This window comes from Cataglyphis hispanica, chromosome 7 (genome assembly GCF_021464435.1).
Source record: "Cataglyphis hispanica isolate Lineage 1 chromosome 7, ULB_Chis1_1.0, whole genome shotgun sequence".
NCBI classification, from domain to species: Eukaryota; Metazoa; Arthropoda; class Insecta; order Hymenoptera; family Formicidae; genus Cataglyphis; species Cataglyphis hispanica.
This window is the reverse complement of record NC_065960.1, coordinates 4,553,282-4,579,794: the sequence shown is the minus strand read 5'-3', so window position 1 is coordinate 4,579,794 and position 26,513 is coordinate 4,553,282. Positions and strand designations below refer to the sequence as shown.

Genomic DNA, 26,513 nt, shown 5'->3' with positions numbered 1-26,513 from the left:
AACTCGTTAATGTGTTCAGATAATGAGCAATACACTCAGTTTTCTTCTTCTCATTCTTATAATCGAATCCGCGAGCACCGAACAAGTATCAGCGTTTGTCACCGCCAGTTTTTAACGATGACAACGTTCGTTCTTGTCATCACTAATCGGCGCGGCGCAATCCTCGCCGCTATCGACACTTACACGATCATCGATAACCGATTGCAGCCGTTACTTACATTCGCTCGTTTCTTGCCAACTAACGTACCTTCGCGCGCGAGATTGTTTCCGGCGAGACAGAGACACGTTCTTCTTTTTTCTCTCGTCGTCTACGCACACATATATATACATACACACATACATACACAACTCTCAACTATCGACGCGTCCCGTGGCTTCCTCATCTGGTACGTGGAAATCGTTTCCTCAAACTGACACCGCGCCGAGATTTCCGGCTCGTTGAGTTCCGTTTGCAAAAGGGATCGTGGATAAACGCTAAATTTGGTTTGTCTCGGGGTCTGCACTCTCCGCCGAGTTTCTTCGTCTCCCCCCCCTCCCTTCCCCCTCCCCCATTCTCGTCGTCTTCGTGGGGCCAACGTTCTTCTCGGCGCCGTTCAGCTTGGCTCGACGAGTGTGAGAATTTAGTTGAATCCATTTCTCCGAGACGCCACGCCCCGAGAATCCAACGTTCCTTCATGGCCGGGCACTACCTTTTCCCGATCCAACCCTTATTTCGGCACGTTCGAGCGTGAAGAAAATAGGCGCGCGCGCGCGCGCTTTCCTTTTCCTCGTGGCTCTGGATGTGCGTGTGACTTGCGGGTGGCGTTTCACGAAAGCAGAGAGGAAAAACGCATCAAGCTTGATAGAGATACGCCTCTTTTTCTTTACGGAATGTTGAAAAAAATTCGTCCCGAAAGGAACGTAAGAGCGAAATGTTGGAAAAGAAAATATCTTTCGGAGAAAGAAAATCGAATTGTCATTATCAAGTGTCGTAACGTGATATATATATCATATTGATAAATTTAAATCAGAATAAAAAATGAGTTATTAAAATGAACTCTGAACAAGAAAATTAATTTAAATTTTTCGTTGAAATAAAAATGAAAGATAATCCTTAACTTTTTCTCAATCGTTCATCCGATATGATTTTCTCTTTTACAAAATATTAGCATTTTTTTTATTTCTTTTAAATTACTTTAAAAATATTTTTCATTATCTATTCTTTTGTCCTTATATTTACAATTTACTAAAAGTAGTATAAATCAAAAATTGATAATTATGACAAGTTCAACGATCGAGAAACAGGTTTCCTGCACAGATTTCAAACCGTGCAGACGTTTGACCCCGTCTGTTCTTTTTCTTCACTCCGTTTCCGTCCAATCACGACCGCGAAATAGTAGCTGCGCCGAGAGGGAGGGTTCAAAAAGTCTCGAAACTTTTGAGAGTTAATTTGATTTATCGTCGTACCGTCACTTCTCTTAAATTCATGCCTCGCGAGCCACCACCTCTCATCCCCTTCCCTACTCATTTTATCGTGAGAAATTCGCGAATGGGAGATTCTGCTAGGTAAGGAGAGAGGGAACATTACGAGAGAATTTATTATTGATTCCGGCGTGTTTAAAAGGATCGCAACTGGCGCCGATTGATAAAAGGGCAACTCCCATTGTTGTACTAGGCTTTCCGCCCGACGAGAACTGACTGAAGGAACTCCGACTCCTCTCGTCTCCTCCTCCCTTCCTCCCCCTCTCGCTCTCCATCGCTTTCCTTTCGAAGACCATCCCCGGTCGGATATTGCGTTTCATTGTTCCTGATATAATACGAAGGCAGAAACAGTGAAACGAAAAGGAAGGGAAGACGTTCGTCTTTGTAAACTTCCGGCGCCCGTTCTCCGCCTGCCTCCTTTCGACTTCTCTCCTGCCGCTCTTTGCCCTCCTACATCTCTATTACACTTCCTTTTCCCGTTGTACATCGTTGGCCGTTATTAAGCCCCACGAAGATAGATCGTATCGGCGATGAACGCCGCGGATTTATATCATACTAGGCTAAAAGGATTATTATTTTCAAATATCGCTTTTACACGCTCGCAGGATTTATCGTGCGCGATCCCTCGTGAGATATCTGCAATTCAGCTTCAACGTTCTCACCATGAAACCTCATACTTTTTGCTCACAAAAAATGTTCTCTTAAATTTCTCCATATTCGTGTAATTTTTACGCGTTAAAGTCGCCGTGCGATTTACAGTGCGACTATAAACCGACCCGTTATTTCGGAATCGTTAGTCATCTGGATCTATTTATCAGATTGTTAACGTGAAAATTGAATCATTTCTACCAATTGCACACAAACACTTATGTAGCGCGAGAGTGAAAAAAAATGTCATGTTAAAATAAATAACATTTAAGATAAAACAAATAATATTTATATAAGTGATATTTCTTTTAAATATATGAATTATATATGTTTACTTAGGTCACTTTCCTTCTACATTTCCTTGTTGGCACATCAAATCGCTTAAAATTCGCCATTTGCACATCCTATGGGCACCGTTTGCGTGCACATGTCCCTAATGGTTATTGGAATTGTTTGACGACATATTTAACTAGCTCGTTAACCGCCGGCTGCGATTACCGTAACCGTTACCGTCTACCTACCGTATCAACGTTACGAAGAAGCTCCGGTGAGTAACCGGGTGAAGGAACGAAAAGGGATGGGAAGGACAGAGGGAGGGATGCAGGACGGACTTATACCTAATCCTAAGCAAACACGGCCTACTCCCCCGGTACCTGTCTGATCAAACATTTGTCTTTACTACTCGGTTGATTAAACGCCTGCCAAGTTTATACTGTTTCCGTGGTAGGGGAGCAAGGGGTAAGGGGATCTCTCTCGTTCGTGAATGTGCCTACGACTACCTGTGGACACGAACGATGACAGCTGTACGGAATATGGCGTATTAAGCGGCAGATATATAGGATGTCTAAGACTACACGTAGCTGCTCCGAGGGGAAATAGCGGTCGTTTCACCGACGATGCATTTCGTCAATATTTAAGGAGCCAGTTAACATTTCGTAATAGAAAATAAATTTCAAAAGACTTAAATTAATAGTAAAATCTTTCTTTTTAATGTCTAGGATACTTTAGTTTAATCAAAGTTAAGTTTAATTAAGTTTAATTAAGATATAAGCACATTAAATATTAAAACGATAAATGATCTTTTCTTCAATTTTAAATAAAGCTGAATTTTGAAAAGTAAGTTTGAAAAGAAGTAAAAAAATTGTGTGTGTGAGCCATTCTGATTCTGCGCAAAGAGAAAATAACATAAACATAAATAGAAATTATTAGTTAAATCTATCTTTATCATATGATAGATGATTGCTTTAGCCGAAATACAAATTGTAACAAAACATGAAAGAAAGTAATAACCAAAAAACAGTTAAGTAGAATTGTTCACAATTAAGTAATTTAGACACATATTAGATAATGACATTTGGAACGGAGAGTAAAAAGTAATGAAATGAAATAAAAGTGGCATAATTTCTAGTGACAAAAAAATATTTCAGATTATTTAATATGTGTCGAAAAGTAAATCACGAGTTTTCAAGTTTTAATTATTAGAATTTAATTATTAGAATATTATACGCGTGTATGTGTGTATTATATAAAATATTATACAATTTAGTTTTTATAAATAATAATAAACAAAAATAATAAAAAAATCGCGATATCTTTTGCAATATTAATTTGAGCATAAAAATGTTAAAAGTTTCTTTTATATCGTGGTGTGTTACCCAGATCATTAAACGCGATCGCGACAAGGAAAATAATTTGATATAATTAATAATTAATTCTCTTTCTCTCTCTTTTTATTTATCTATCTATCTATCTATCTCCTCTCCCCTTCTCTCTTTCCCTCTTTCTCTGTCTCCTTTTCTTTAAATAACAGTTATTTCTTTAAAAATATATAAAATTAAATACATTTTGTCCAATGCGTTATCGTTCGACTTTTCGATGATTTAAACATAATTCGAATTGAGAACACGCAATAAAATAGTCGAAACGCAGATCCGAATAATTAATTATATGCTTCCTGATATATTAATCGTTAATTTAATAATTGATTTGATCTTGATTTGATAATTTAAAATTCTTCTATAATTTAATATTTCGTTTGTATATATGTCATAGTACGGAAAATATTTCGACAAATTATCAAAACATAACATGGTATACGGCCTTGACGATGTAAACATTAGCGCGCTCTTGTTAACGTGTTATGGCTTACGGCTTTATTATTCTCACGGCGACACTCGAACAGTAAGGAAGTAGAACGTGAGACATTCCATCAAATTTCTCTTAACGCGATCGCGACAAGTATCGGGAAATAATTTAATATGATAAATAATTAATTATCTTTCACACTTTAAATTTTGAATAATACGTAATTATATCATAACGAATAAATTTCGAAGCGCGTGTTTTGCGTGACGTTTTAATCAAGAATCGAAATGATTAGAATCAAAATTGTAAATTATTGTTTTATCGCGATCTCTCTCTCTCTCTCTCTCTATCTCTCTTTATAAACAATAATTATTTCTTTAAAAATACTTAATGTTTAATTATATTTCATCCGATATTTTATCGTTTGATTTTTCGATAATTTAAATATGATTTGGCTTGAGAACACGTAATAAAATAATCAAGTCGCAGGTTCGAATAATGATTAACATAATAATAAGTTCCGTGATATATTAATCCTTTAGTAAATAATTAATCTATAATTTAAAATTCTTGTATTATTTAATATTCCACTTGTATTATTTAATATTCCACACCGTATATACGTCATAATACGCAAAATATTTTCGGCTGCAAATTATCAATAACATTGTATTCGGCCTTGGCGATGTAAACATTAGCGCGCTGTTGTTAACGACTTATAGCCTTTGTTATCATTCATACAGTAACGCTCGAGCAATAAAGTAGTGGTGCGACGTTCGGTCGAATTCTTTTTCTAACGCTCTTGCTCTTAGATTGAAATCGTCGTTCTCTTCTCTTGTACCAACAATGTTGTATTACATTGAGAACAGTTGGTTGTGCTTTATTAGGTTTGATCTTTGCTCGTTAATCTCTCATTTTCCAAGTGAGCTAAATTGTGAGCACCTAGGACATGGGTATCTTATCTTTATTCTCTCAGCTTTATGATAAGTCGGTTTCAGTTTATATGAACGTCGATCCCATCAATCGATTTCGTCTTCTTCCGTTTCCGCTTAACTCTCGCTCGCAGTAATCGGTAAATTCCCGACTTGTCAACTCGAAGTGTGATTCTCACGTAAAATGCGATTCGATCGTATCGAAATTCAAAAATGCGGGAGTGCCGTTTAAAGTATCGCGCGTGTGAATCAATCCGAGAGGAGGAGGAGGCCTAGGAAAGGCATCCTGCATCAGCGGAGCAACCCAAGGGTGAGTATTATTATTTTTATATTAATTATTAAAAATCCCGTACATGCATTAATTTGATTCAATCATTATTTGAATAGTTTAAACAAGAGAGACTCATACTATAAAAATTATTTAAAAAAAATAGATTTTTTTTTAGAATTTATAAAATTATTCCATATTTATATACCTTCTCATTATTATATGCATCGGATATAAAATTCGATGCGTACAATAATAATTTTTTGAAATATTAATTATTTTAAGCGTTGCTATAATTTGGATTTTATAATTGTGTGTTGCAGACAACGGAGCCTCAAGATCAAATCTCCGCTGTTGCGCATCAGTGCCGGTGAGTGATAAATTTTATTTTATTTGGAGGTGTCGGATCCGATAGATATTGTAGATGCAAATGTAGATTGTAGATTGTAAATAGATCCGTTGCCTCAAAATGGATGGGTTGGAATAGATTAAATCAAACAACTTTCAATAGACTTTTTAAATATACATTAAAAGATATTAGAAATATAATTTAAAATATAAATTAAAAATTGAAAAAAATATAAAATATTTTACTCAATTAAAATTTTATTTAATTTATTTAATGAAGAAAATGCCAATAATTTTATTTCTTGAAATATTGATAATTATTTTTATGTTGCGTCAATTTTGTCATAATTTTTCATAGCCCATCCATCTCTAATTAATCTAATGCCAAGTTATCAATCAAATTTAATAATTAATAATATTTAATCTCAATAAAATGAAATTAAATATATATTTGACGGTAATAATATTCGCTTATCTTTTATTATTATTATTATAAATATTACCGTCAAATTATTTATATATGACACATAAATGTTTTATTAATTTTATTTTATATAATTTTATAATTTTATTTTATTAAGAATAAATATTACTTTAATGAATTATTATTTGATTTTGTCAACTATCCATATATTATATTATATGACACATAAATATTTTATTAATTCTATTTTAATATAAATTACATATTATTATAAATATTATATATTATTATAAGATTAAAAATTATTACTTTAATCAGTTATTAAATTTGATTGATAACTTGGCATTAGATTGATTAAAATAAAGTTGTATTAAAACGATGCATGACACGATGCAAAACATGCCATTAACGAGCATAAAATTACGCTCATGTATCGGCGACAATAATTAGACGACAACGGAAGGAATTTTTTTCCTTCATCGACCTCTGACAGGGGTCGAAGCTACATCTCTGGCTACATGTAGCCAGAATGAATATGGCCAGGATCAACGAAAGGTAAGTCCAACTGGCCCAACGGAAGCAATCTACGGTGCATTTTATTAGGGTAGTAAGACATCGCGAGTAGGGCACGCGAGTAGGGCACGCGGTTAGGGCACGCACCTATTATAAAATACATATAACTATTATAAAATTAGTTATAAGCTCAAGAATTTTGTTTGCGATACGGTACAAAGAAACACTTACCGCATTTACCGCGAAATGCCACGGTGATGTTAGCACCTTTCGTACAGGCGACTCGATTTAGATCGCACAACGTCGGATAGTCGATCCCATCCGTGCCGCACACAGGTCCCGAGCCCTCGTGATCCCCTAAATTTGGGCAAGATTCCAAGCATTCGCAAGTCGCCTCCTTGCCGTCCCTGCTTCGCACACATTGCGAGCCCTGCGAGCAATTCAGCTTCGTGCAGGGATCCTTGATCTCTGCAAAAAAAAAAAAAAAAATTTATAAAAATCTGATATTAATTAGCGCCACAATATAATTGAATTAATATCTAACAATGTAATATAAAGGTATTTAATTTTCTTCTTTGAACGATTTAATTAATAATTCGACAAAAAAACATTAAAATATGATATTATTAAGTATACAGATTTACATACACAATTGATGTATTTTTGCATAAATGACTCCATCGCACATTATGTGCAACGGTATAAAATATTAACTTTTAACAAATTAATTGTTATATAAAGTAATTTATGAAAAAACATCGCTTTTTCTTTCAATTTCCGACAAATAAATCCGTGCCTTAAATTAATTTAATTATAGTCGATGACTATCACAATTTTATCAAAGTAAAAATACGCCAAACTTGCACTGGGCAAGACGCACGTCTCCCCTATTTCGTGCGGTAATGCGCGTTCACCGGAAACGGATTGGTAATGGCGCGATAATCCGTTGACGAGAGCGGCATGATGTTACGGTGAATCCCGTTGATGGAAGCCGCCGACAGCTTCGATTTCGAAGTAACGAGACGAAAGCCAATGACGAATAGGATGGGTAGCGCCTCGCCGCGAGTACAATCACGGACGATACGTGCAATTTAATGCTCTCGTATTCGCGGAATTGGAATCGTCGAACCCAGTTTACGACGGAAATGTCAAGCGTAAATGTAGTAGAGACCTCTGTCCCGAGGAGCGCAGTACGCAAAGTGTGTCCACCCGTCAATTTTATGTATATATTTCTCTTCGGGATTTAATCTCAAAATAAGTCGCACAATTTTTTCAATATTTCTATACGTCTCGAAATGTTCATCTATATCTGCAATCTCTAAAAATCTAATAACTCATTATTTTTATTATTTTATACAAGTTTATTTTTATAAAATAACAAAGGTACGCGATATTATATCTTGTTTCGCAGATTATTTTATATCGTTTATTCAACCAATTTTCATGCTTCCCTTATAATAATTGAGTATCGCGATGTGATATCGGCTCTCTCGTCTGAACGACAAAAATGCGAAAGTCTGTTTTTTAGCGGCGGCGTGTACATTGGAAAAATACGGCGCGCTTAATCAACGATATTTTTTTCTGTAACGCGAATCCACACTGCTGAAATGTAATTGCGAACACGATGCGCGACGTAACCTACCTACCTAACGCTGTAACGCGCCGTGAAATTAAATCGGTGCGATTCGCGATGAATAAACTATCGTCCCCCGGGATTCATTCGCGACGAAATTCACACGCGGCGTCGCATTTTTTTTGCGACGCAACGAAAAAAGAGAGAGAACGGATCACTCGATGGCGCGGTCTCGGTTCAGCGTCCCGAATCATTAACCCTGTCGGATCCCTAAGGACCGACCCAAAAGAGTTCGCATGCGGTTTCGTGCTCTGTTAAAATTTTATCGCGCGTGCATGAGCAAAATTTGCGATCCCCGACTGAACTATTTTTCGTCGGGAGTGACGTCGTAACCAACAAGATATATCTCTCGACGAAGGTGGACATGATGGTTTTTATACGCTCGGTTACTGCATAAATTATTTATCTGCGACACGCGCGCGAGGGGTTGCCGTGTGGAGCTTTCCGGATATCTTTTTTATCCTTTTATTTAAAAAAGATAGAATTACATGTACTTGAGAAAATTAATTATTCTTTCGAAGCATGGTGAAAATGATAATTGATTCTTCTCTGATTTTGTTCATCGTTTTACTTGTAATTTATGTGAAGCTGATTTTAAACGATTTATGATTCAAAATAGAAATATATTTATAATTTTATTTGCATATATTCTCATATATATTTTATATATATTTTATTTATTAAAAAAAATTTTCTGTCTCGAGTCTGTTTTGCCGCAAATTATGCAGCATGACTATAAAATATTTAAATAACGTAAAATATATAAATCTTGCAGAGATACATTAGATACATGCTCGCATGACCTCACGCAAAGTTTGTCGATCGATGGTTCTAGGCCGCGCTATATACACGCTCTTCCACTTAGTGCTGCAATCGCAGGAGGAAAATTAGGAAGAGCGCTAACACTCGTCGGAAATATTCGCGCGCGGACTCGCAACTTGCATTTCAGTTTCGAAACATGCTAAAATGATTCACAACAGTTTCGCCTCCCACTCGTTAATTCGCCAGGCGCGTAAACGCTCTCGCGTACCAAAGTTGCACGGAAGTTTCGATACTTTTGCGCGGAGTAGTCTGGCGCTTGGTTGCGCCATCCCATCGCCGGTCGTCGCCACCGACGTCGTCATCGTCGACGACGACGACGACGACGACGATGACGACAATGAGAATGGAAAATGAAGAGGTTTGTTATACGCCTGCTATGCGGAATACCTTTCGGGAAGACGTAGCAGCAGTGGGATATCGTTAACGTGGCGCATACTATCAGCAGCAGCAGCAGGGCGTGCGTTATCATTGTACGCGAGTGTCGTCGGCTGCCGCCGCCCTTTCCTCTGCAAATCAAATCCGCCATCCGACAGCCCGCCGTCGCCGTTCGCGACGCGCAATTATTCATTCCGCTCCTTCGAGAGTGTCTCTCCTGCTCTCTCTCTCTCTCGCTCTCTCTTTCTCTCTGTCTGTTCCCTCGTCTCGTCGGAAAAGCGAAACGACCACCGCGCGATATCTGCGCGAGTTTGAATGGCACGGGAATTATTCCGCAGTCTCGTGGCACACGCACATGCATATGGCGAAGCAGAGATATGGAAATAGAAAGTGGATCTACGCTGTATGTGTATGCGTGTATGTGGGGATAGTAGCAGTGTCAATTAGGAACGGTAATTGGAAATTCAAATCGCGCAAGGATGTAAATTGTAAACGCTCGATAAAAGCGCCATTCGGATTATTAACGAGAAACTAATGATTCCTATGCTTATACAATATACATTTTATTATCACCATCATTATCGTTGATGAACGGCGCTTACCGTCTGATCCAAATAGATTGAATCGATATTGTTGAAATTTCAATGGTTTCGATATAATTAATATTTTACAGAAGGTGTCAAGATGGATAATTCGCAGCTTGAATGTGTGCTGCATTACATTGTGACTGATCGCCGATCAATTTTGTACGCGCCGCGATGTTAAAAACGGATCTCTCTCTCTCGGATCTCTAAATGATATAAATTGAACAGTAGTTAAGTTTCGCCGTCTATTTAATCCTCCTCGCTTTTACCGGCAAGAACGCGTTTTGTTTTCTCGCCTAATCAGTGATAACGATGCAAAGCGCCGGAACGGCGTCATTACGAGCGTCGAAAGCCAGTAGCTGAGTCGGATGATTGATCGCGGCCTCGTTTGCATTCAATAACTCCCCGCCGGTGTATTTTCGATTTGGCATTCACCACAACCTGATTATCGTCGTTAATGCATTTAATTCGCCGATCAGTCGTCGCGCCGCTTCGAGCGATGCATTATTAATTGTCGGTATGACAAATGCAATTAGGGACCGCGTGTTCGTTTCGCGCATGTTCGTACAGCGTCTGTTCGAATCGCGAGTCGATTTGTTTTCTGATATTCCGTTTTTATAATAAATTTTCTCGCGTGTATACGTCGCGAACCGAGTAAAACACGAGAGGAGAGGCGAAATTTTATGTTACATCAGATGTAAAATAATGGAGTTGTATTATAAGTAGAAGCATTCATTTATAAGGCAAGTCTTCTAAGAACATGCAGAGTATAAAATATGAGGAGAGCAAACAGTTATAAAGAGCCTATGCAAACTCTAAGCACAGCATTTTTAAATCGTTACGTAACAAACATTAAAAATAGAATCAGAAAGTATCTAGCGTAAATTTGACACTATCCTTCCGAGACTACGACGCAAAATGGTTGAGGTGATTGACAAGAAAAGTATAAAATCAATATTTCATCATGACAATATCTAAAATACGATTTTATTTTTGCAAACTTTTTATTTAAATGGAATTCAGAATAGAAATCTCGTAAAATATACCGAGAGAACTTCCGATATTCTAACAGAAGAAGAGGATTTAAAGGAGACTTTTCCAACGACATATCCATTCCACGCGCAAAAAATTAAATATAAATAAAAAATATAAAAATGATAAAAACAGAAACTTTAAAATATTTTAATAATCCTTTTTAAACGGATATTGGGAGTCCTTTTTTTTTAAACGGATATCGGGAGGGGAGAGGGGGGGGAGAGAGCAAGATTAGATCCGAATTTAAATTGCAAGATGAAGTTAATGAGGTGACTCAACTGAGAAATGGACGTTGAAGTTACTAGAGTTTGAAAACTGGGAAAAGGTTCGTGGAAGTTTGCTTGAAAGTTGAAGTTTTTACAAACCATAGAGAGAAGTTCCGAATGAGATTCTTAACAACGGTATGTACGGTATGATGTAAATATTCATCAAATCCGTCGGACGTTAATAAATGAAATGTATTTTCATCGAGAGACGTATATCGATCTTTGCTTAGTTAATAGCGGCAATCATATGATTAAATTCGGATTTTTTTTTTTTCTGTACATGTAACTATCGTGTTTCGCTTTCGGATAATTGATAACGTCATATTCCCGGCAATATCGAAATAACTTGGATGATAATTGTTACGAGAGAATCGCTCTCGATTAAAATATACCAGTTATTGAACGTACAAACGCATGTACGTTGGATTAATTGAACGTGAAGCATTTTATTCTGAGTCTGTACCGATTGTATTTTTTTAATTTTTTTTTTTTTTTTGTTTAAAGTGTTGATCTCGTAAAAAGAGCAGCTCGCGGACATTGTTTAAATGAAGCGCCTAGACAAAATCGTTTCGATTTTTAACGTTACAGCTTCTCGGACATCGCTTAAATGAAATGTTTAAATGGAATTTGTTTTAATTTATAATGTTAATCTATCGTGATATTTTGCGTATACCTTTTATCATAAACCTCCGTACCTTATGCAAGGGAATTTCTACAAACGACGCGTTAATTGTTCATTCTCGTTATTTGACTGTCTGATTATTGAGAAGATAATAATATTTTACATTGGCGTTATAAATTCATCGACGATTTTTGCTTAAAAGATATACGGCTTTCTCCCAATTTGATAAAATCGTTATAAAAGTATTATTATTAATTTTGGCTTTTCATGTAATCTGAATAATTATATTCGCCGCAAACTATTCTATAATTGTAAATGTAGTTTAGCAGAATTCGGGGATTCTGCAATTGCTGCCGATTAACGACGAAAATTAATATACCCGACAGGAATGTGCTATTAATGATCTCTTTTTCGTTCCCGGTGATAAAATAATTATTCGATTGTGTCCGTGTGCGAAACCGTCCGAAAATCAGAGCTCAATCGAAACCTGCTGATCTTGCGCCGATCGACCATTGTTTCGCGCACGTTGCACAACGAGATTGAATGGTCCGTTCGACGAGGGAAAAGTACATTTCGTCGTGACCAACAATTGCCTAATTCAAGCGAGAATCTCATTGTTGGCGTACGCATATCGTGGAGAAGAACTCCGGTCCCCCTCACCTAGTTTCCCGCCCCCGAGCTCTTGGGTCCCTTCGGGCGGCTCGTCGACGTAATATCGTAATTAATAATCCATTCTGGTTGGTTTTTGCCGGTGCACCTGACCGTCGCAGTTCTCGCCGTTACCGGATAATTTATTATCGCAGACCACCTGCGTGGCACTAGTCCTGCACGAAGCTTGGCTTTTCTCGTTGATAATAACTTCAATTCTCAGGCCACAATTCTTATTCAATAGATTGTAATAATTTAATCTCTTTCAACTGATTTTATTTGTGATAAAAATCTATTTACCACAAGACAAATAATCAAGAGCAGATGACAATGATTTAGATTGCCTCGCGAACCTTTAAAGATGAAAAAAGATGCATATATGCATTTTTTCTGATGTCTCTCATTAAACAAGTATGAAAATACAAGGAAAAATATTACGCCAGTCGCAAATAATCTCTCCTTTAAGCATGAAATATAAAACGTCAAAAAACATTATATATTTAAGTATATATTTTTTCAAGATTAGCGTTTCAAAGTTGCATTTTCAAAGCACCGGGAGAAACCCTTTACAATTTCGAATAGTACACGGTACGATAAATGTCACGTTCAGCTATCACGGTCATTCGATGCCACGACTCGTTTCACGCAAGAGCGCTCATGCCGTCTAAAAAGGGGAGCACGAGCGTGTAACGGGGCACAGGATAGGATTCTGCCGCTCGTGTCTAGGGTGCAATTCGACGCAATTGCCAATTAGTGGCTCATTACGTACGGGGGAAACGTACGGGGACCGTACAACGGCAACGGCAGGATAGAATGGATCAGGCAGAGGAATTGTAAGCGGCGGTTTCGAGGAGGAGGAGAAGGAGGAGGAGGAGGAGGAGGAGGGCAGGGAGGGACCAGGTCCAGGGCCTGATAATGGGATCGGTGCTTCGACGCTGCGTGTACCGGGCATGGCTCTCGGCCGTGTCGAATGAGCCTCATTAGGCAAACTTTGAAGATCTACCGGCTATTGACGGGCCGGCAAATGGAGAAATGGACGTCGAGATTGGCGTGAATGACGAGAACACATAAGGATCGGTTTGGAACAGGATTATTGATCGAACTATCGGGATGAAACCGGGATCTATTAATCTCTACTGGTGCGCACACTCGTGGATGCCGTTTGTATCTCGCTCAGAATGCAGGGTATCACGTAATACACAAGACTTTTAAATATCCGAGCTGTGATTTTAATGGAAAAAGTCTGCGGCGGATTCGACATTGACAGAAGACGTGTTTTTAATGCTTGGAAAACTTATACCCTCGTCGCTCGATAGCGATCGCATTCAATTGGAAAGCTTCTTACACGCGCGCGCGACTTATAGATAGATCCCAACTGGTTAATTCCGACTTTCGTCATTAGCGAAGTTTCAGTAAAATCTAGGAATTGTCGCGGCAGTATGCGTACTTAATGTAATTCCACTGATGCACCGGGTGAGTTCTATTCAAGGAAAGGAATCAGATTGAAATCCAGGATTATGCCTGCCGGGCCTGCGTGCAAGATCAAAGAGATGTCATACAACGAAATCTTTGATAAGATACACAGCGGCTAAAATTATGTGGGCGCGTCGCTATTATTGCTTATATACTGAATCTTGCGATGCATCTTCGTAGGAACGCGCGCGCTCGTAAGAGGAGAGAGAGAGAGAGAGAGAGAGAGAAATTCCTTCCTTGTGATAACGGGAGTGATTATTTTCGCTTCAGTTTTTCATGATGCTTGAAATAACATTCGATGTTTGCGGAAATCGAAACGAGACACGATGCTGGAATGCTATCTTGTGAAACAAGATACATTTTTAAAAAAAGAAAAAAATATATAAAGTTATAAATTGTAAATAAAACGAAATATCTCTCCTCTCTCTCTCTCTCTCTTCATTTTCAAAAGCTTAAAATATATCAATATTTGTAGAAATAAACCTATAAACAACGAATTATTTCACATATAAAATTGATCTCGCTATTATGTTTTAACATGTTTTAATTATTTTGATATACATATATATATATATATATATATATATATATATACGTTTACGAACTTTATATTTTGTTCGCAAATAATTGTTCTCTTAATTGTTTCATTTTATTTTATTATATTTATTTTTTTATATAAAATATAGCAATCATTTATCATATATATATATATATATATATATATATATATATATATATATGTATATTTACTTGTCTCAATTAGCAAAAACAATGGACTTTATTCAGCTAAAGAGACCTTCTTTTGGTGTTCGATCTCAACTTTTTAGGTCAGTCAAATATCAAAAAAAAAACGAAGGGCAGGAACTTTGTGTGCGGATTCGAGAGACCTTAAAAGCGCAATTATCACGAACTTAATTACGAGACGCTTGTTACATCAGCTGCTTTTCCCTGAACTTGCCTTTGCTATTCATTCTTTTGACGCAAAATTCTCTTTCACGAACTACCTGGCGCGCTATAATCTCCTCTTCGGCTAAGTCAATTTATCTATAAAATAAAATCTAAAAGGATTCATTTTACAACTCGCACACGGAGATTAAAAACGTTTTCTTTCAATCATCTTAAATCGAAATCAGCGTCGTATACCGTGACTGCGCCGCCAGCCAGATTAATTTCTCTGAGAGATTTAGCTCCCGCTTTGCATAAGTAAATAATGGTTTAGTAAATTAATTATAATAGTAAAAATATAAAGTAAATTAATACAATATATTTCAAAAAATTAAGATTAAATGATACCTTATAATAATACTTTTCGAATGTAAAAAAAAATTAAAGAAAGATATGTTTTGAGTTTGAAAAGTAAATCAGAGATGTTGATTAAATTTATGAAAGCTCAATTGTGCGTAATAAAAGTACGAGCAGTTAGATCGATACAGTAAGAGACTAAATCGTCACACGTTCCCCTGATATAAATCGATTTTTGAGCGCGTTTGTTTAACATTTGTATCCGCCGCTGTTAATCCACCACCAGCTCTCGAGCCGCTTATCCGCCGCGGTCTGACCACACGTGACTGTTTCCACTTATCTCATTCTGCCCATCGCTCCTATTCTACGAGACAGAGGCGTACCTCCTCTCGTCCGTTATCTATGTACATCTAATCAACGTAAAGACGACCTTCCCGAGAACGGGACACGCATGTTATCCTGACCAGGATAAGCGCCGAGTGGGGTTAAATAGGGTAAACTCGAAAGCGGGCCGGGTGTCTGCTCGCACTGACGTACATTTCCGGATAAACCGCGATTAATGCGTTATCTGATTCTCGCACGAGCGTTACACTCGGCGTCTTTGTGATTTTTAGATTGCGATCGCTTCAACGAACCGTGCCGCCGTCCATTTTATTCTACTCCGTGCAAGCCTTCTTCGAAAAACTGATCTCGCACAGTCGTAAGATAATTTTAACCTTGGGGAAAGTTTCGGAAGCTAAGGAATTAAATTTCTTTTCCGATATCAATTTGAATTGTCATTTATTGCCGTTGTCATGAATTTACGTAAATATTTTCTGCTGTTTTAATGATTCGTAAAAGTAACTTTTAATTTTACTATTACTCTATTAATTTGTATTTAATATTTTTATTTTATATTTATACGCGCAACGATAAGGTAATAATTCGTAAAATTAATATTTGTAGAATATAGCGCGATATGTTTACATATTGCAAATGTATATTATAAATTATAGGACAGCTTACTCTTTTAATACGTTTTGATTAATATCCCCGAGCGATTTTATTTACTTGTGCAAAATTCATGGCACGTTTATTTACACGATGTTTAATTGCAGAAAACTCGACGCACAGAGAATCAGCCATTGACCTGGACGCGCGATATCGCACGATTTTTTAAATTAAAGAATATTCGTAACAACGCGCGTTATATTTATCCGCGATATTTTACGTCATGTAGCTGTTTTGAATGTACAAGCTTGCAGCATTTTACACGAGATATCGATTCCAGCTGCTCTTTCTCTCGAACAGAGACGGAACTCTTCTATACAGAAATTAAAGTCACGTACACGTCTTAAACGGAATGAAAGTGCAACGGTATAAACGTTAGAGAACATTTTACAGAAGTAAAGTCTTACGACTACGTCGTGCGAATAGCTAGAGAAAGAGTACTAAAATTCATAATAAAGTACTCTACAATCTTTTGCAATTTTAAGTATCAGTTCAAACCCTGAAAATCCGCGTTAAAGTATGATAAAAAAAAAAAAAATACATATCCTATTTCGAGGTGCTTTGCAGCGTCGAGTTGGAATCGAAGAGGATCGATTTCCTAGAGGTTCCTAGCGCGAGTGCAATTTCGTGTCTGCGACGCTGGTTTCCATTCGACTGCCAGCTCTGATTGAATTACGGTTCGCCGCGAGTCGGAAGTCGAAGTGTTTTGCTTATGCTGCCGTTAGGTCAGAGTATCGGATACCGGGATATAAGGGTACTCTCTCTCTCTCTCTCTCTCTCTCTCTCTCTCTCTCTCTCTCTCTCTCTCTCTCGTTGCTCGTACAACGAGCGAGAGAGACAAGAGATAGATACGCTGGTAAACGTATCCGTATATACCCCCTCGCGGGGGTATTCGATTGTTAATGGAACACGCACCGCGCAAACATCGTTTTGTTGCTCTCACCGTGGATCTCCGTTTCTCTTCCCGCGGAAGAGGAATTTCGCCCTCTGACGAAACGAGCGCATTCTTCCGGAAGTGTATTTCGTGGTCGTTAACTCCCTCGACTTGCGCGACTCCTTGGAAAAGCGGTGCATCGTAACGCGCTCGTAACGCGTCTCGTTGTTAAAAGGAAACTCGTTCGTCCCATTACCGTCGCGATCGTTTTAAATCGTATCACTTAAGACCCGCCGGGTTAACTTCCGACCAAGCTTTATCGCTACTTCCTCGATTTATCGCGCGTACGCTCGTCTTTCCCTCTCATCTCTCCTCCATCTTCCTCGCTTAATGCGTCCAAAGAGTTGCTCGTGTTACTGTCGTGGTCCAGTTTTACGCTCGGCTACATTACCCGTCCGGAGCGTGCTTCCAATTACGTAATTAACTCTTTCGCCCCTGGCTTGGTAATGTAGCCGTATGGTTACGCGCTAACAATAGCCGGACTTTGTAGTTGCGAAACTCGTCAGACGCAAAAATTTAAATGAATATATTAGGGACGGTTACATACCCTCGAATTAATATCTTCGAATATAACTATAAAAATCTTGAAAGAAAAAAATTGAAAAAAGTTAAAAGCATTTTCGTAATCCGTTTAATTTATAATCAAATTTATAAACAGTTTTATATTATAAAAATCGTATTTCTCTTTTCAATTTTTCTAAAATATCTTTTAAATAGACAAATTTATTTTCCACATTTATTTTCACATTAACGATTTTGAATGATCATTTTGCCTTCGTACTCCATCCATGATAAAACGAAGGATCGCCGCCGGGGAAAGGAAGGGATGGAGGATGAAAGGACGGGTAAGATAGAAGATAGGGAAAAAAACGCGGCTAACGGGTCCTCCGACACCTCCGGGGAAATACGGGAGCTCTCGTAAAAATAATGCTCGGCTCGTTTGTTGCGTCGGACAGTGATTCGTCTGGGCGAGGCCGGCGACCCGAGAAAATGGCGCGCGGGCCGCCAGGGGAGCGAAACATTTTTCACCCGCGTACTTAGTATTCGTTACACCGGAGGAGGTCCCGTCGAGGTCTCGTGACGCGAGTTTGCGCAGCGAGAAACGAAAGCGGGTGGATAAAAGGAAGGATGTCTCGCAAGGCGATGTCTGACCATATACCGGACGTATTTACCCGAGAGATCCGCGTCACGTTCCTCAATCTCTTTCATATTTACGTTTATTAAATTTATATTTATTTCGCGAAATTGCGCGAGAAAATTATACTTATAAGCTCCCTTCAATCTCACGTGTTATTTAAATTTTATCTTTTATCTACACACGCATAAGTTCTCCCGATTTTATAATATCACTATGGTTTTATAAGTTGGTGAAGATACATAGATAGCATTCTGCGTTTCGTGCATATATTTCGAGCGGTAGTAAACAAAATCATCGTAGTTATCCCGTAGAACAAAACGCATTAAGAGTTATACGAGTTCCGGGTAACAACAAAGAGAGAGAGAGAGAGAGAGAGAGAGCACATCTTTGCTGTTATTTTACGAGTCGTCCTTTGAACGTGGAGAAATATTAGAAGTTAAGGGGCGCGGTGTATTTACGTACGGTGATTAAAATGCAGAGAGAGAAAAACGTGGCGAGAGGGAAATTCGACGGCTAATTAAAGCGGTATTAAACGCAGCGGGTAATAAGGAGAGAGCGATGCGCAGGGATTACAAAGGAGTCCCAACAAATTTTCAATTTCTATTTAGCCTTTGCGAGTAAAGTAAATGAATGTAAAGGCAAGTTTGCGAAGGCGCGCCGAAGGCACTTACCTATCCCGCGCGATAATGAGTTTCAAGGAAGCGGGAGTCCGGGATCGCGTCGGCGAATGCAGTAGTTTTACAATGCACCTTCATAGGACTTTATTAAGGAATAGAGAAAACGTCTCACCGCAGATGAAAATTGTTGCGAACAATATCCATAAATCGACGAATTGCGATACCCAACGCACAAGACGATCCATCCGATTTCGTTTCGCGTCACGTGTGGTTTCCGCGGTTTGAGTAAATGAACGAAAACTTTATCCGACACTGACAGGACAGTTTCTATTTGGATAGACATGGGTAGACTTATTCTGACGCAGATCGAATTGGCAACCTTAACTACACTTAAGAACGCGTTCGAACAGTGAATTGAAGGAGAGAGAGAGAGAGAGTCGTAAGAAAGTTTTTTAACAGATTGGAGCGCGAGTAGAAACTTTGGAAACAAAGTAGACTGATTGCACACGAGATGTAACTACTCTCTTTGATTGCTAGGTAAGCTTTCGAACATGATGGAAAGAAGAGGAAAACCCAGATGATAAGAGAGAGAAAAAGGAAAGAAGGAGAAAAGCGTTAAAGTAGAGTGTTAGATATAGCGAGAAAAGAATAAAATAAATAAGTTTTTTTTTTATGTTAGCTATAAGAATACTAAACATAAAAAAAAAACGTACAGGAATTTTCAATTATTACTCATTCGCATTTTATTTATAATGTTCTTTAATAATAATTAATTTTTAATTAATGTTCTTTCAATAATAATTAATTTTTATTCCATACATTTTTATAATTATAAAAATTATAAAATCCAAAGTCTACTTTTTTTTTGTATCTACAAATTTTTTTAACAGTATAGTTAAAATAATAATAATAAATAACAATAAATTAATTTAACGCAAGCTGTTTTCTTTTAATAAAGGAAATTATATGCGGTAAAAAAAGTATGACATTTTTATGATTAAAGAAATTAAATTATTGTAAAAAGAGGTTATACAAGAGAACCGAGGTATAAATTCGAAGAGAAAGATAGAAGAGAGAAGTCGTCTGCGTACATTGCATTCTTTTATATAAACGGCAAATGCAACGTAAGCAACATTTATATGGTAACGTTTATCATAGAAATTGGCTTTTGCAGGTCCTTTTGATAGTCGAATATTTTCGATGAATGCAAAACTGAGCGAAGAGAGGAAATGATTATGCAAGGGCTTGGGCGGATCGAAGGGTACGGTAGAGGGTCTAATCAGATGAATGCAGTCTTTTCGATTGTGAGCGTAGGTCATAACTATTTCGATTTCAAAGACACTCGTAAGGAAATTGATGAAAGAAAGAGAAAATGAAAGAAGAGAAAATGAAAAACGCTTTGCCAGAAATTTTAAATGCATTGTCTCTCAGCGAACGAATGGAAGATGTCTTATATATAGTGTTTGATCAAATGTATCTTCTTTCAACATTAAAAATCATACAAGATCTGTCGTCTTCATGTAATCGTACAAATAAATAGCTCGATAATCGTTTGTCGCTTAACAATAAAATTTTAATACGCGTGTTAACCCTTTATCATAAAATCGATATGTCACACGAAGAGAGCACGCGGAAACACACTCGGATCGGCTTGCGCCGGTATGTAATGGTGGAAATTACGCAAAATTGTTAAACCAGGCGGCAAATGTGTATAATTTATGAAAGCACGCGCGGACGCCGGCTGGCGTGTCGTTAAAAAGTCGAGTCGATACGTTTCCAGGAAGAAGAAAAAAAAAAACACAAGCCGCGCGGCTTGTAGAGGGTCAGGATAGAAAGCGTGATTATATAGATGCGGGGCTGTGTACCCTCGGGCTGGAAAAGCTGAGACGTTAGACGCCATGAATATTCAAAAGACTCTTTTCTTTTTTAAATACAAGCAATGAACTAAATGCATCCTCCATATGCTCGAAGATATTCGAGAATTTTAATGAAAACACGACAATAGAATCGCACTTTCAGTATTGTATTGATAATAACTGTCTCTCTCTCTCTCTCTCTTTTTTTCTTTCTCTCTCTCTCTCTCTCTTGAAAAGCAAAAATGAATGGCCATGCAACATGACTTTCTCACGAAGTGGATAAGCGGAGAAACTTTTAAATTTATCGCGAGCAATTTATAATTTTATAAACGAGCCGCGCGCAAACCGTTGGAAAAACGGGCGAAGACCCTTTAATGCGGCGATATTCGTGGGGCGCGGTTATAAATTCAACGAAATCCAGCCGCATATTTTTTTTCCAGCCGCTATCGCGGTGACGTACGTACGCATGCACCGATCGCATCAAAATTTATCTCCTGCGTGTCGTGATTAATAACGCAGCGTCCCGGTCGCGATATATCACGCGTAATGATGTAATAATCGATAGACTTTTGCGAGAGCTACTCCTTATTTTATCAGATCTACGGAATCACAGATCTAATAAATAATAAAAGAATAGACGACCAATCCGGTTGACGAATGAAAATCCCGGACGGTGCATCGACCCTGCAATCGTATTAAATAAACGTCGCTATTACGGGACACGATTTTAAAAATTAACGCCCCGATTAGCTCGCGTATCGCAAATTCTTGCTGCTTTTCCCTCTCTCCGCGAGAGATTTGCATGCTCGATGAAGATGATTGATGCAACAAGCTTATCGATGACGCCGGAACGTGAGGTTCTCGAGAGAGAAAAAAAGGATGAATAGTTTTATTAATCATCCGAAGATGCTAATGGTCATCGATCGAGCGTGAAGTTATTTAATTGACGATTAATTCAACATACCAATTTAAATTTGCCTCGTTCGAGTTTTTCTTCGTAGCATATTCTAGACTAATTGCATGGCGAAAAAGATCTATTGCCGTTTTTACGGAGTGACGTAGAAAAACTTTTAAAAAAGCTCTTCAATTCCGATTAAAAAATAGAAATAAAAATGAGAAACAAAAACGCAGATCAAGAGAGAATAAACAATGATTTACAATGTAAATATTTAAAATGCTATTAAAAAAGATTGCTCATCGCGATATTTTCGAAAGCAGACGCTATCAACGAATCAATTGCAGCGATGTACTCGACATTCGCGAAAAAAATCCAACTGCGCGTCAATAAATAAAAACTGGCATATAGAAATAGAATAGAAATATTTAGAGACGGTTGTGAAATTAAACGCGGAGATTTCATCGATGACAACGCCGTGCGATGTTGCGGAGTCGGTCCGGAAAAAGGGATTGAAAACACTGCATGTTCGCGGTAGATAAAAATTGAAGTTGGTGCGGAGGATATATACGAGGGCGCGTAACAAATACATCCGACGATTAAGCATACAAATCCTTTCGCCGACCGCTGCTCCGATTCATTTTGTTCCGTTTAAGCGCGCCGTTTGACAAGTTTCTAATTAAATTTGCATTTAACGGCGAAACGAACATCGCGCCCAACAAAGGAGGAATTTCTCGCTCGACGGTCGCTCGAGCGGAATAGTATCATCTGAATAAAAATGCTGATTCTGTTATAGAGAGGATCTCTCGCAATGGCTTCTTTCTCTTCTCGCAACGGAGATATTGATACTACGCGATAAAGAGTATGTACCTTGCAAACAAGCGCGTTTTATTACTATTCGAGCGTTAAATCCTCTTTCATATTAAATACCAACGTTGTACTTGATACGATCTTTCAATATGCCTTTAATACTAGTTTTTCTTCTTGAATGACGATGTATATTTTTGTGTCAAACGATAACTGAATAATAATTTAAGTTCGTTATCGAAATGAGATCATCGATGAATTTAATTATCTTTAAGTTAAAAAAAAATAAATATAAATTAAGTCTATTTAATATTGAAAAATTTATATTATATACATATTTTTAGATAAATCTAAATTTAATATTAAATATACACACACATTTAATATTGAAAAATGTAATTTCAATATAGAGTCTCTTAGAATAAAAGTTTCCACAAATTTTTAAAATTTATTAAATCATTTATATATTTATTATATTCATTTTGTGTCTTATTTGTATGTTTAATAGACTGTTTCAATTAATATAAAAATTGGTAATACAAAATAATAAATTTTGATTCTTCCTCTCTTTCTCTCTTTGTCACCCTTTCACTTTTCTTGTACCATCGTTCGGCCATATTAAATAAAAGAATGTAATCGATTTTTTCTCGGTCAACACATAATCTGTGCTCACCGAGCACAAACGACAAACTTGCACGTACATTGTGTTTACATCACGTTTTCGGTTTTCGTGTATATATGCACACACATATACACATTCCCAATATTGTATTAGCTCTTTTCATCTCAAACAATCAAACAATGTTTGCTCGCCATTTCGATAATTCGTTACATACTTTCAGAAAAGAATTTATTTCATTCGAAAGTGCGACATTACTCAATATGTCATGTTCTATGTTTTTCTCTCTTTGCTTGAATGGAAGCTCTCCTCACGTCAGATGTGTGTTACTCTCTTTTCATCAGTAATAGTATTATAATGATGTATCGCACATATGCGTATATAGGAAGATAAATGAAAAACCTATGTATATAGGGCGAAACATTTTAAACGCGCCGTTGATGCGCGTTAAAGGAGTCTCAGAAAGTCTCTCCGCGAGCACTTTGCACTTTTCAGCGGCGCGTTTCTGTGGCACTAGATGTAAAAATATACAGAAAGAGAAACGAGAGCTCGAATACAGTTGATGCAGCTACAAATTCCATGTGGCATCGTTCAAAATACGAACCGCACAAAAAACAACCACTCCAACACTTTGAAAACTGTCCTCGAACATTTGCAAACTTTTCTAGCACTTTCTAGTAGTCCCGTGAGTCATGTAAAAAATCTTCGAACAAAATTACTTAATTACGTTAAAGCAAGAAATTTTTTGCAAAATAAAAATTCTAAAATATTATATACATATATTCTTCGATATATCTCTGGACAGAAAATTCAATGTAAAAATATTAAAAATCATAATAAAAAAAAAATTGTTAAAAAAATAATTTTTTATCGAAGAGAAAAAGAAAGAGATAGCTTACATTTAATTCAAATTAAAGATAACATTCAACAACTGTTCGAATTCATTTAATGTTAAGTGAGTTATTCATTGTTTTATGTAATAATGTGAATGAATCATTATGTACAATATTTATCAGTAACTCGATTTATTCTTTTGTTACGTCAATCATTAGCTTGTCTTATCAGTGATATCATTGATACATTAATCAGCCACTGAACTGACAACAAAATATCTTTTATTTATTTCAACCAAAATTATATATCATCAGAAATTTGTTCGCAAAAATAATCCCGAGAAATATTAAATCTGCGTGACATAATTATATTACTTTCTCACGGATGGATATTATCACGGCATATTAAACCGTCTTGTGTGTGTCATACGACGCTTCTATGCAGCACTCTCATCGTCTCCATGCAACATAAACATTAGCATTGTGTATACTTATTATTATGCCCGAGATTATGCCACGTATTTATGAAAGGGCGAGTAATTAATAATGCATCGTCAGCTGTTATTGTGACTCCATGATTCGGAATTATTTATATATATATATATATATATATATATATATATATATATATATATGCGTCTCTATATCTTATAATAATCATAACGGGCGATATAAAAGCTCGCTCGATCGTTATTACATCTTGGCGAGATACGAGAGACGGCGCGTCAACTTCGCGCCCCGGATTGATATTGGTATTAATTGCTCTCCGCGCGTTGCCGACCATTATATACCGAGCGATCGACGTGACACGGTACCACGCTTTGCCCTCTTACGTGCGTTTAAACGCGGCTCGATTGCGATTTGTCGCTCGATTCTCGTGGTTCGCACGCGATTTCCACCGCCATGAGGCGGTATCGGGGTTGGTGCGGGGGTGAAACGGGACGGATTTAATTCAATAATATGTACCTGTGAAACTCGAGCACCCCACAATAGTCGTCTCACTCGCGTGCGTTGCTTTAATTTTTACCGCTATTTGTTGCGCGTGTCTCGTTGATAATCATTATAGGATCAAGAGGTTTAATTTTAAAAAAAGATCACAGTTTTGTTATTCTTCGTTTAGAGTATGGATTCAAATTTATTCGAGAGATAGAGAATAATATAATCTTAAATTCTAAATCTAAATCGACCGTCGCGAAGATGTTTTCTCGCAATGAAAACAATATCACGCAGAGACTTAATCGACAAAATGTAAACGCAACACACGGAACATTAGACCGGCTAATATGATCCTTCCTACACTATTGATTGATTTACTTCTATCGTTAATTTAATATATTAAAGAGTTTATAAAGCTTAACTGCAGCATCTATCATATTCGCTTTATAATACTAGAGCAAACGAGAATTTTTTTTTTCGATATATCTGAATAATAATTGAATAAAAATATATGCAAAATTTTCGATTAAATAAATTTATTAAATCAATATCAAGGAAACATCTATTCTTTAACTATCATCAAACAGACGGTATTTTTAATGCAGAGTATTTAAAATTATTAAAATATATTAAAGTTCGGACGTTTAATCAAATTTTTAATTAGCGCACTCTTTAAAATTCATGATTAAGGATGCATATATGAAAGAAATATTTTTAGAACACATATACGCTAAGAATCATTTTAATCATTTTATGTCTTATAATAAAAATGTAACACAATCTTAAAAGCGCATAAATTCACAAATTAAAGATACTAGATAATTAATAATCAAATGCACAGAAATATAAGTGAGCGCGTTCTAATTTCCAGATAAGACAATTATTTGCTAGCCGAGAAATAATTAAATGCAAAACTAAAAAGCAAGCGAAATACACGCGATATCGATTTCGTGGCCCAATTTGGCCAGCAATTAAGAATAGCGCACGCGATTGATCGCAATTTCACCCCTTTCCTCTCTCCCTCCCTCCCTCCCTCCCTCTCTCCCTCTCTTTCTCTCGCGACGCTGTGCTCTGGTAGAGTTCAATTTAATTCGATAATATTACCTCGAAGGTGCCCTAATATTGTGCCCTACGCGCGATCGCGTGAGTTTCTTTAATTTTAACTCGTCGCATAGCAAGATCGAAGGGATACCCGGGCGATAATTTCTTTCGCGTTTTTTCTTAACCGCACTGGCGTATTCTCTCATTTTTTCTACTTTTCTATTTTTTTACCTTCTCCTTCGATTCGTACCCTCATTTCTTCTCACAGTTCTTAGGATCGATAAAATCACCTTGTGTTTAGTCTCTGGTAGAGCCAGAAAAGAACAAAATAAAATGAATTTTAATTACATTAAATATTGAATTAGAAGTTCAATTTAAGTTATTTCAATTTAAGTTATATATGTATATAGCGTGAAAAATAAGGAAAAGCACATTTCCTATTTATTTTGTAATTATGTCATTGAATCA

General features: G+C 37.1%; 1 protein-coding gene across 1 annotated transcript in view; it reads right to left on the bottom strand.

The window, feature by feature from the left end:
• Positions 1 to 26,513, bottom strand: part of LOC126851120 (agrin-like) — a 459,405-nt gene that overhangs the window by 30,966 nt on the left and 401,926 nt on the right. Inside the window, exon 7 of the mRNA XM_050594751.1 lies at positions 6,911 to 7,147. Within this exon, the coding sequence (XP_050450708.1) occupies positions 6,911 to 7,147 (237 nt within the window). The remainder of the gene's footprint in view (positions 1 to 6,910; positions 7,148 to 26,513) is intronic.